The 13,102-nt window shown below is 39.1% G+C and overlaps 1 protein-coding gene and 1 long non-coding RNA gene across 6 annotated transcripts in view; one reads left to right on the top strand and one right to left on the bottom strand.

Annotated features, from left to right (window-relative positions):
• COLEC12 (collectin subfamily member 12) overlaps positions 1–7,883 on the top strand; it is a 187,400-nt gene extending 179,517 nt beyond the window's left edge. Inside the window, exon 10 of the mRNA XM_004273770.4 lies at positions 6,423–7,883. Within this exon, the coding sequence (XP_004273818.2) occupies positions 6,423–6,442 (20 nt within the window). The 3' untranslated portion in view covers positions 6,443–7,883. The remainder of the gene's footprint in view (positions 1–6,422) is intronic.
• The window catches only part of LOC117202833 (uncharacterized), a 47,885-nt gene that overhangs the window by 8,648 nt on the left and 26,135 nt on the right, over positions 1–13,102 (bottom strand). For 3 of the 5 annotated variants that reach the window (XR_004485319.2, XR_007471732.1, XR_004485323.2), the window contains exon 2: positions 7,879–8,028. The exons of the other annotated variants lie outside the window; for them this stretch is intronic. This is a non-coding gene — a long non-coding RNA (uncharacterized LOC117202833). The remainder of the gene's footprint in view (positions 1–7,878; positions 8,029–13,102) is intronic. 5 annotated transcript variants of the gene reach the window in all.

Genomic DNA, 13,102 nt, shown 5'->3' with positions numbered 1-13,102 from the left:
CCAGGATGGAGCTTGTACACTCGTCTGGCACCCTGATTTTTGCAACAACTGTGCAGGAGACACTTCTAGGTCACCCAGTTCTGGTGGCCAGTGGGACATACTTTTCAGTCCCACAAGACTATAAATATTTGCATATTTTAAAAGCTGCTGCCTGAAGGTCTAGTTTCTAATCAGCAAGACTCTAGTTGCTGACTGAGATCCTCCCCTTTGGGGCACTGACAGGTCTTGGCACACTCAAATGCTAGGAGCCACTAAAAATAAAAAAGGCTGCTTGAACAATCACAGTGGTTTGAAGGACAAGCAAGAGCTAGGGCAGGGTTGAAAGATAAGGTTCATTCCTACAAGATGCCACTCCCTCAAGATTGGGAAAGAGGGTTGTTTTATCTAGTTTGACAACACAGAGAGTCAAGCAAAATGAAGAAAGATACATATGTTCTGAATGAAAGAACAAGATAAAACCTTATAAAAAGTCCTTAATGGAGATAAGTGATGTACCTATTAAAAAGTTCAAAATAATAGTTATAAAGATGCTCACACTGAACTCGGGAGAAGAATAGATGAACACAGTTAGAACTTCAATAAAGAGATAGAAAATATAAGAAAGTACCAAATAGAAGTTACAGAGCTGAAGAATACAATAACTGAACTGGAAAATATATACTAGTAGGGTTCAGTAGCAGACTAGATGAAGCAGAAGAAAGGATCAGTGAGCTCAAAAGCAGGGCAGTGGAACACACCCAGTGGAGAAGCAAAAAGAAAAAAGAATGAAAAAACGTGAAGATAGTTTAAGGTACTTATGAGACAACGTGAGGTGGTCCAACATTCACATTATAGGGGCCCAGAAGGAGAAGAGAGGGGTAAAGGGGCAGAAACTTCTTGAAGAAATAATGGCTGAAAACTTCCCCAACCTTGGGAAGGAAACAGACATCCAAACCCAGGAAACCCAGAGTTCCAAATAGGAGGAACCCAAAGAGACCCACACCAAGACACATTACAATTAAAATGTCAGAAGTTAAAGACAAGGAGAGAATCTTAAAAGCAGCAAGAGAAAAATAACTTGTTACATACAAGGGAACCCCTATGGACTGTCAGCTGATTTTTCAGCAGAAACTTGGCAAGCCAAAAGGGAGTGGAATGGTTTTATTAAAAGTGTTCAAAGAAAAAACCTTGCAGTTAAGAATACTCTACCCAGCAAAGTTATCCTTCAGAATTGAAAGAGAGAGAGAGTTTTCCAGACAAGCAAAACCTAAAGGAGTTCACCACCACTAGACCAGCCTTACAAGAAATGTTAGAGAGGCTTCTTTACACTGAAAAGAAAGGGTGCTAATTAAAAACAGGGAAACATATGAAAGTATAAATCTCACTGGTAAAGGTCAAAATATATTTACCTTTACATATATATAGTAAAATTCAGAATACTCTAATGTTGTAAAGGTAGTGGATTAACACTTATAAAGCTAGTATAAAGGTTAAGAGACAAAAGTAATAAAAATAACTATAACTACAATGATTTGTTAAGGGATACACAAGATTAAAAGATATAAATTGTGACATCAAAAACATAAAATGGTGTGGGGGCAGGGAGTAAAAACACAGAGTTTTAGAATGCATTCAAACTTAAGCTGTTATTAAAATAGACTATTATAAATATAAATTGTTATACGTAAGCCTCATGATAACCACAATGCAAAAACCTATAGTAGATATATAAAAGATAAATAGAAAGGAATCCAAGCCTACCACTACAGAAAATCATCAAGTCACAAAGGAAGAGAGCAAGAGAAGAAGAAACAGAGGAACTACAAAACAGCCAGAAAACAATTAACAAAATGGCAAGTAATACATATCTTTTAATAATTATTTTAAACATAAATGGACTACATTCTCCAGTCAAAAGACATAGAATGGCTGAATGGATAAAAATACAAGACCCGTCTATATGCTGCCTACAAGAGACTCACTTCAGATGAAGGATACACACAGACTGAAAGTGAAGATGTAAAAAGATATTCCATGCAAACGGAAACACAAAGAAAGATGGGGTAGCTATATTTATATCAGACATAATAGGCTTTAAAACAAAGACTGGAATAAGAGACAAAGAAGGTCATTACATAGTGATAAAGGAATCAATCCAACAAGAGTATATAACATTTGTAAATATTTATGCACCCAACATAGGAGCACCTAAGTAAAAAAAAGCAAATATCGACAGACCTAAAGGGAGAAATAGACAGCAGTACAGTATTAGTACCCCACTTTCATCAGTGAATAGATCATCCACACCAAAAAATCAATAAGGAAACATTGGCCTTAAATGGCACATTAGATCAGGTGGACCTAACTGATAGAAAAAATCCCATCCAAAAGCAACAGAATACACATTCTTCTCAAGTGTACATGGAACATTCTCCAGAATATATCATGTTAGGCCACAAAAAAAAGTCTCAATAAATTTAAGAAGATTGATTTCTAGCCTCATACCATTGTGACTGGAAAAGATGCTTGATATGGCTTCAATCACAAGAAGAAAACTGGAAAAATCACAAATATAAGGAGATTAAACAACATGCTACTGAACAACCAGTGGGTCAAGGAAGAAATCAAAAAGGAAGTAAAAAATATAGTGAGACAAATGAAAATGCAACATACCAAGACTTATGGGATGTAGCAAAGCAGTTCCAGGAGGGAGGTTCATAGCAATACATCCTATATCAAGAAAAAAAGATCTCAGATAACCTAACCTTACCCCTCAAGGAACTAGAAAAAGAACAAATGAAGCCCAAAGTTAGTTGAAGGAAGGAAATAAAGATCAGAGTGGAAATAAATGAAATAGAGACTAAAAAGATAATAGAAAAGATTAATGATAGAGCTGGTATTTGAAAGATAAACAAAATCAACAAACTTTTAGCTAGATTTACCAAGAAAAAAATATGGGCTCAAATATATGCAATCAGAAATGAGAGAGGAGACACTGTAACCGGTATCACAGAAATACAAAGATCACTATGAACAATTATACACCAACAAATTGGACAATCTATGAGAAATAAATTCCTAGAAACATACCATCTACAAAGAAATGAATCATGAAGAAATAAAAAAATCTGAACAGACCAATTACTAGTAAAGAGATTGAATAAGTAATCAAAAACCTCCCAATAAACAAAAGTCCAGGGCCAGATGGCTTCATTAGTGAATTCTACCAAACGTTTAAAGAAAAATTAATACCAATCCTTCTCAAACTCTTCCAAAAAATAGAAGAGGAGGAAACACTTCCAAACTCATTTTATGAGGCCAGCATTACCCTGATACCAAAGCCAGACAAGGACACTACAAGAAAAGAAAATTACAGGCCAATATCCTTGATGAACTATAGATGTAAAAATCCTCAACAAAATATTAGCAAACTGAATTCAACAATACAGTAAAAGAATTACATGCCATGATCAAGTGGGATTTATTTCAGGGATATAAGGATGGTTTAACATCCATAAATCAATCAATGAGATACACTACATTAACAGAATGAAAGAAAAAAATCATATATCATCTCAATAGTGCAGAAAAGCATTTGACAAAATTCAGTGTTCATTTATGATAAAAAAAAAAAAAACCACTCTCAAATGGATTCCCTGTAGAGGGAAACTCTCTATAGAGGGTCTGTGACAAGCCCACAACTAACATCATACTCAATGGTGAAAAGCTGAATACTTTTGTTCTAAGATCAGGAACAAGACAAGGATGCCCACTCTCACCACTTTTATTCAGCATAGTATTGGAAATCCTAGCCAGAGCAATTAGGCAAAAAAAAAAAAAGGCATCCAAATCAGAAAGGAAGAAGTAAAACTGTCGCTATTTGCAGGTAACATGATATTTTATATATAGAAAACCCTAATGGCTCCACCAAAAAAAAAAAATGTTAGAACTAATAAATGAATTCTGTAAAGTCGCAGGACACAAAAATCAATGTACAAAAATATGTTGTGTTTCCATACACTATAACAAACGATCAGAAAGAGAAATTAGGGAAACAATACCATTTGCAGTTGCATCAAAAAGGAAAAAAATACCTAGGAATAAATTTACCCAAGGAGGTGAAAGACCTATACACTGAAAACTATAAGACATTGATGAAAGAAACTGAAGAAGACCCAAATAAATAGAAAGATATTCTGTGTTCATGGATTGGAAGAATATTGTTAAAATGTCCATACTATCCAAAGCAATCTACAGATCCAATGCAATCCTTAGAAAAATTCCTATGGCATTTTTCACAGAAATAGAACAAACAATCCTAAAATTTGTATGGACCATGAAAGACCCCAAATAGCCAAAGTAATCTTGAGAACGAAGAGCAAAGCTAGACACAGTCCCTGATTTCAAACTATATTACAAAGCTACAGGGATCAATACAGTGTGGTAGTGGCATAAAAACAGATACATAGATCAGTGAAACAGAATATATATAACCCAGAAATAAATCCATGCATATGGATTATTGGTCAACTAACTTATGATAAAGGAGCCAAGAATATACAGTGGGGAGAGGACAATCTCTTCAATAAATGCTGTTGAGAAAACTGGACAGCCACATGCAAAAGAATGAAACTGGACCACTCTCTTATACCATACACAAAAATAAGCTCAAAATGGGTGAAAGACTCAAATGTAAGACCTGAAACCATAAAATTCCTGGAAGAAAACATAGGTGATAATCTCCTTGATATTGATCTTGGCAATGATTTTTTGGATCTGACAAACAAAAGCAAAAATAAGCAAGTGTGACTACATCAAACCATAAAGCTTCTGCAAAGCAAAGAAAACCATCAACAAATGAAAAGTCGGCTTACTGAATGGGAAAAAATATCTGCAAATCATAGAACTGATAAGGTGCTAATATCCCAAATATATGAAAAATTCACACAACTCAATAGCAAAACACCAAACAATCCCATTGAAAAATGGTCATAAAATCTGAACAGACATTTTCCCAAAGAAGACATACAGACGGCCAACAGGTACATGAAAAGCTGCTCAACATCCCTAATCATCAAGGAAATGCAAACCACAATGAGATATCACCTCACACCTGTCAAAATGGTCATTATAGAAAAGACAAGAAATAACAAGTGTTGGTGAGGATGTGGAGAAAAGGGAACACTTATGCACTGTTGGTGGGAATGTAAATTGGTGCAGCCACTATGGAAAAACAGTATAGAGGTTCCTCAAAAAATTAAAAATATAATAGAACTACCATATGATCCAGCAATTCCACTTCTAGGTATTCATCTGAAGAAACAAAAACATTAACTTGAAAAGATATATGTACCCTTATGTTCATTAGAGCATTATTTACAATATGGAAGCAGTCTAAGGGTCCATCAATAGATGAATGGGTAAAGAAAATGCAGTATATAAATACAATGGAATATTATTATTCAGCCATAAAAAAGAATGAAATATTGCCATTTGTGACAACATGGATTAACCTTGAGGGCATTATGCTAAGTGAAATAAGTCAGAGACAGACACCATATGATCGCACTTATATGGAACCTTATAAAAAAAAAATGGAACTCATAGATACAGAAAACAGGTGGTTGCCAGAGGCGGAGAGTGGTGGGGTGTACAAAATGGGTGAAGGGGCTCAAAAGGTATAAACATCTAGTTATAAAATAAATAAGGCATGGTAATGTAATGTCATGTACAGCATGGTGACTATAGTTAATAATCCCGTTATATATCTGAAAGTTGCTAAAAGAGTAAATCTTAAAAATTCTCATCACAACAACAACAACAAAACTATAACTACATGTGGTAGTGGACGTTAACTAGACTTACCGTGGTGATCATTTTGCAATATATACAAATTTGGAATCATGTACACTTGAAACTAACATGTTATATGTCAATTTTATCTCAATTTTTAAAAACAAAGTTGATGACAAAAATATATTTTGCTCAAATTATTTTTGACAGTAACTGGGGCACAAATTATGCATTTATCCATTCAACAGTCATGTATTGAAAACCTCTAGTGTGTCAAGCACTCGTCCAAGTGCTAGAGGTCTCCAGACACGTAAGGAACTCCCATCCTGGTCAGTTTCAGGAAAAGAACACAAATATCTCAACAAGAGATTACAGTAGAGGGTGACAAGTGACCCAGATTTGTCATTTGTTAGCCTTCTTTGGCCATTTGGGATTTGAGTTGGGACTAGGATTCCCCAAAATAGGCTCTTTCAAAGTGAATTTTACCTTTTATTTAATCTGAGTAAGAATTTCTAGGCATTTATTTGAAAAAATAATTATTGAACGATGTATTTGGAATGTTTCCTATAAAAACACGTTCCTTTTTTGAATTATACATTAACATTGTTCTTTAAGAAAAACTAACACCCATCCTTTTTCCTTTCTTTTAGTACCATCACCTGCATTATAATGGACTGTGATATAATAATAAGAACAAATTTTCGGACAGTTCTCAAAGGCAAAAGATACTTCTTCCTCATTGCATCACCTTCTCACCAGATTGAAAAAAAGCACTGAAAACCAATTACTGAAAAAATTGACAGCCAACGTTCTTTACCATCTGCCATTACTTAAGGACTTGGGAACAAAAGTGTTCCCCCAGTATGATACATTGATTTTCAGTATGCAAATGGACTGAATCACATAGATTTTTCTCAGCCAGTAATCGTACAGTTATGCAAATCATGTCTTCCAGAGTATGGAATGCTCCAATCAGAAAAAAGATTATCATTGGTTGTTGAGCTTTAGGAAGAACTGAAAATGTATACTGTGTAAACAGTACCTTACATTTCTAAAATCCCACATGTAGGAAAAATATGCAGACATACAGATATATAGGTCAACTTTTAGTAACAATATGAAATATACTTAAAGAGCTTTTAAAACTTTGTATTTTTGTACAAAATATTTGCCTTTTTACAATTTTTTTCTTTTTTTTGTTATTTTACCATTATAGTACATGAAGCCAAAGAAAACAATAATGGTACTAATAAAAACTCATAGGGTTTCTTGTCAGATTTAATTCTACACAGTGGCAAAGAATTTTTTTCAGTTGTGGTTTAAAAAAATAATTAAATATGTGTGTATATGTGTATTTTTTAATGTATCATTTCCTCAGAGGAATCAATCACTTGAAATGTCTAAGAAGTGTCCTTGCAGATGTTGCCAGTGTAGGTCAAGCCTGAGCATATGTGTGCCTCAGTCAAGTGGGCCATGCATCAAGCCCATCACCAGCCGAGACTCTTGCTGTGTGTCTGCCAGGCTCAGAGGAAGTGGTCAACTCAGGATGTGCTTTTACTTCATTTTGGCGGAGTCGGGGGTGGTGGAGAGGCATCTGTTGGGAAGGGCAGAGCACCTGAATCTGGCTATCTAGAAGGTCCTGTTTTATGGCTGAGGTATGAATATACTTGGTATCAGACCCATACCAGAGCTGATATTAAATGTCAGGAAAGTATGGCATCACATCGGCCAAAGGCAGAGATGCTAGAAAGATGGGGACAGCTATACACTACCTGGAAAGTTTATGTTTTCTTCAGTCAGATTCCAAAAAATCCATAATTCCAAGGCACATGCATGATGAAATGCAAGAATAAAATCTTGGCCACTATGTTGAACTCTTGCAAAGAACCTTTTGTCTGAGCCCATCTACCTTCTACTCCTTGACTTGCCATTGAAAAGTCTAACATGAAATGTGCTGAAAACAGGCTTAGATGTAACTGATGCTCAAAGGTAAGATTTCCATCCAACAGATTCCCTCTCCTCTCCTCCCAAGGAGCTCCCCAGCAGTGCTGCTACCTATCCCACATACAATGGTAAAAGAATAAAGACAGAGTTTGATTTTCACACCTGCAGCTGTGTGGACTGTGTTGTCTTGCCCTGGTCACTGTTCATGCCATCTCTGCAGCCCAGGAATGGTCACCTCCTCAGCACCTTTATGCCCTGCTGTCCTGTCCATGTAGTCTGGTCGGGCTGGTAGGACCCGCTGTCATCTGGGCCCTATGACACAAGACAGGCACTGGACTCTGGTACCTCTTCAGGCTCAAGACCTTCTATAGACTAAACTCTATCCTCTTTTTCATCCTCTTCTGGTTTCTTAGGTGTCAATTAAGATTCATGTTCAGAAGCAACTTGAACGTCTGATGCCATGCTCAGAAGAGAATGGTGCTGGCTCCCACAGCTGAGGGTGTTCCTAATAACAACTTACCCAGTGCTTATCATTTGTCAGGCTTCAAGCAGATGATCTCATGTCATCCTCCCAACAGCCCTAAAAAGTAGGCCTTACTACTCTCCCCATTTTATAGAGGGGAGCACTCAGGGAGGTGATGTCATTTCCTGGGTCACATCATCACCAAGGAATGAGGCAGGATTCAGACTCGAGCTTTGAAAATGTTCTAATTTTCTTTAGGAAGCAGGGTTCGTCTTAATAACAGTAAAATCAGATGAAAATCACACATTACCAGATGCCTCATGTACTCCTCTATATTTAGCTATTTATACACCATGTTTCTATTCACCTACTCACCACTGATGCCCTTCTGGGAGGAGAGTTTTGGTAAAATGTCATGAGGTCCTCAAGCACTTGAGTTGCTATGAGAAGATGGAAACTTTTTCTTTTTAAATGACTCTTGAAAGAATGAGTGCACAACCAGAAAGAAAAGAACCCTTTCTTTTCCTCTTCATGAGCAGCGTTCACCAGGTCTTCCCATATCCTTCCAATTTTAGCAGTTAGAGTTTAAAGCAGACAACAAATAGTAAGACCTGCTCCCATTTTAAAAATCAGTTGTTTAAGGAAATAGAAAGCTACATAAGTCATATATCCCTGGGACTTCCCTGGTGGTGCAGTGGTTAAGAATCTGCCTGCCAATGCAGGGGACATGGGTTCGAGCCCTGGTCTGGGAAGATCCCACATGCTGCAGAGCAACTAAGCCCGTGCGCCACAACTATTGAGCCTGCGTTCGAGAGCCCATGAGCCACAACTACTGAAGCCCTCGCACCTACAGCCTGTGCCCCGAAACAAGAGAAGCCACTGCAATGAGAAGCCCGTGCAACACAACGAAGAGTAGCCCCCACTCACTGAAACTAGAGAAAGCCTGCACGCAGCAACGAAGACCCAACGCAGCCAATCAAACAATCAATCCTATATCCCTATATAAATCAGGTAACAATATTAAGCATGTGTATTTTGCCTCAGATGACAAAACTGATCTCTTGAAAAATGAAGTATGTTAACTCATTCATGGCTCAAAGAAGTCCAATAATAATAATAAAAGTTTAAATATATTTAGCACTTTCACATACATTACCTCTTCCAACCTTGGTGCAAAACCTTTCTCTCTACTTTAGGAATGAGGACACTGAGGCTAATTTGAAGACTTGCCCGTTGCCCACATCACTGTCATGCAAATCTGATCAGGTTCCTCCTTCTTATGTCCCTAAGTCTAAGTCCATTCTAACCCTTACCCCCAGTTTAAAATCTTCTGAGTTGCCTGCAGGACATACATGCAGGGGAGATAAGGGCCTTGTGACCAGGTCCTCAGCTGCACCTCCAGCCTCCCCTCCAGCTGCAACCCTGCCCTCCCTTGCCATGTGCCAGAACAGCCTTGCAAGCCACCTGCAATTTCCTCCATGCTCTTTCTTACCCCCATACTTTAGCTGAACTTCCCTTCCCTACCTTTGTTACCTGGAAAGTACCTCCTTTAAGATACAGCTCAAGCATCACTTCTAGCCCGAATCCTTTCAAAACAAATGCACCCTGAAGGAAGAGCTGATTCTTCCATGCCAAACGCTACACACAAGTGCTCCGGATAACATGGAGGAAAACCCACACACTGTGTTAGATGATCTACAGATTAGCTGAGAGGCCTAAATATTACTGAATTAAGAAGAGAAAGGTGGGCTTCCCTGGTGGCGCAGCGGTTGGGAATCCGCCTGCCAGTGTAGGGTACACGGGTTTGAGCCTTGGTCCGGGAAGACCCCACATGCTGTGGAGCAACTAAGCCCGTGCGCCACAACTACTGAGACTGTGCTCTAGAGCCCACGAGCCACAACTACTGAGCTCACGTGCCACAACCACTGAAGCCCACGCGCCTAGAGCCCGTGCTCTGCAACAAGAGAAGTCACCACGATGAGAAGCCCGTGCACCTCAATGAAGAGTAGCCCCTGCTCACCACAACCAGAGAAAAAACCCGCACGCAGCAACGAAGACCCAATGCAGCCTAAATAAATAAATAAATAAAATAAATACACTTATTAAAAAAAAAAAAAAAGAAGAGAAAGGTGAATATGGCCAGTCAGCAATGAAATCTTAAGAGACTGATGAATGGGAGAAGCCAAGCAGGAGAAATGAAGCAATTCACGTTGATAACAACTGGTTACTATAAATCCACTATATTGGCTATATATGTAATATACATATTATGAATGGAATATTGAGTGAAAAGAATCAACTGGCAAAGCAGATTCATTCTATTTATCAAAATATGGCCCTGAGTCAGGGAAAAGCTTTAGAAACCTTTTCTAAATGGCTGTGTAATGAAATATCTCTTTTCTGTTATACTCAACAGTTTTAGAAGTATAGGTGAACTTTTGCCATTTTTTAGAAGGTATTTCTCTGTACCATAGCTCCATTTTCCTGGAAAGCATCCCGTAATGGCATGCCATCACACTTATTTTATAAATCACAGAGCAGATGTTAAAGAGATTCCACTCCACTTTATGCTTTTTCCTCTCCTCCTAGATATACTTGTTCAAATAAGTACATAGCATGCCCAGGTTACACCAGGTGGGCAGAAGTCCAAAGAATAGCAGGCTTAAGAAAACCAACTTTAATTCTCCAGAAGCAGAGCCCCTGGTTTTCAAACTTTTCAATGAATGAGTCTATGAATGAACTCAGTCCAGCCCTGCCTGCCATAGGCAGGGTTGTATCCCAGCCTCCAGCTTTCCTCCAAGGACTTATTAGGTAAAACAGGGATCACCCGTACAACTTGGTTGGGGGTCAGCTGCCAGCAAGGAGACTCCCACCAACAACTCAACCAGGCAGGTCATTAAATGGGCTTTAACAAAAGGGTTAGTCCTCTTGGCCAGAGTTGGAGAATTGTCCTTTGGCCAGTCTTCCAACCATTGGTGCCAGAGTTTGGTGTATTCTTTAATCATCACTCATTGCCGTGATCCACTAAATAATGCCTGTAAGCTTCAGGGAATTATAAGATTCTTAAAAGCAGTTGCTGTGCCTGAGAGCAGAGGAGCTAGGCCAGGTTTGACATAAACCAGCACAAAGTGCTGGCTCTAGAGTAGCTATAATAACACCTACTATCTCCAATTACCATACGAGGAAATTGAAGATCAGACAGGTTAAATAATTTTCCAAGAACTGGGATTTGAACCCACGGCCACCTAGCTTCCACCCCGCCACGCTGTCTCCTATGATCCAACAGTAACCTTCCTGAGAGTCTGGGCTTTCTGGGTTGTATTTTGTTCTTTGCCACAAGAAATCGGTCAAGGCACCAGGTCTCTCTAACAGAAGCAGGGAGCTAATGGAGGAATCGTGATTCGTGCTCTTTACATCAAAGTACTAGACCAATCTCTTTGTTATCAATGAGCAAAGAGGCAAAAGTCCACTTGGCGCCCATGCCATGGATGTCCAAAGAGGTTCAGTTTGGAGAAACCACCGTAGATTCTAGAGTAACTGGACGTCTCACAGGGTTCTCTGATATAATTAGTGTCAAATGAAAGGAGACAGGCTTGGGAGCCAAACAGACCCAGGTTTGAATCCTCCTCTCTACTTCCTGCTTGTGAGGCATATTCAAACAAGCGACAAAGAGCTCTCTCCCCGCACCTCTCTTTCCCACCAGGCCCTCTGCTCATGGACAGAGCCAGCATTGGTCCAGAACTGGTTCAGAACTGGTATTGCTTGTCCTGTTATCATTAGGGTGAATTTGCATTGACAATTAGCTCACTGATCATGCCTTTCAAAATACTAGACAGGAGTGACATGGAGAAAAATTTAAATTGTGATCATCTCTTCTCTCTTAGTCCAGTAAGTTCTGAAAAAAATTAATTGGTATCTCTCTCTGTGTTATCCCTTCAATTAGGTATAAGAGTAGAGGTTCCTATCAGTTTGTATTAATTACAGATTTGGCTGCTGAAGTGAAGACCCAAAATAATGCCAGCCTAAATCTCCTCTATCTAACTATATGAACATAAGCAGCCCAGGGAGCCACCCTCCTACTATATTCCTCTTCTGCCATCCTGAAGCCATTGCCCGCACTCGCAGGGTCCAAGAGGGCTCAGCACCACACCCACATTCCAGGAAGCATGCTGGAGGGAGAGGTGGAGAGAGAATTGCATCCCTTTAAGGCAGAAATTGCAGACATCATTTCCACTCACATCTCTTTAGCCAGAACTTAGTCAAATAGCCTCATTTGAGGAGTCTGGGAAATATCGGCTTTAGCCGTGAAATACAGTCACATGCCAAGCTAAAAATTCTATTATGATAAAAGGAAAGGAGTATGGCTATGGGTGGGAAGCAGTATAAATAGTAGTTGCACCTTCCAAACCCACCCACACCAATTCCCCTCCTGTACAACATACAGGTGACCCTTGAACAACGCAGGTTTGAACTGCATGGGTCCACTTATACGTGGATTTTTTCAATAAATACATACTACAGTACTACACGATCCACAGTTGGTTGAATCCGCAGATGCAGACCACAGATATGGAGGAACCAAATGACATATATGGAGGGAGGACCACAAGTTATGTGTAAAGGGTCGGTGCCCCTAACCTGACCCTTTGTTGAAGGGTCAACTGTATTTTCTAACTTGCCTTCCTGTGGAGACTCTGGTGGATTGAATTACTGGCTCCAATTCTCCATACCTCCCTGCATCCACCCATTTGTAATTCCCCTCTCTGGGAGGAGGGTACCTTCCTGCCCCCTTGACTTGGGCTCAGCCAGGTGACTTGCTTCGGCCAATATTGGTGGATGTGATGTGACCAAAGGCTTGAGAAATCCTAGGGTGACTGTGCTTGCCCTCTTGTACATCTGCCATTGCCTTGAGGAGGGCTTCCT

The sequence above is a fragment of the Orcinus orca genome, chromosome 15 (genome assembly GCF_937001465.1).
Source record: "Orcinus orca chromosome 15, mOrcOrc1.1, whole genome shotgun sequence".
Taxonomy (NCBI): Eukaryota; Metazoa; Chordata; class Mammalia; order Artiodactyla; family Delphinidae; genus Orcinus; species Orcinus orca.
This window is presented reverse-complemented; position numbering and strand designations above follow the sequence as displayed.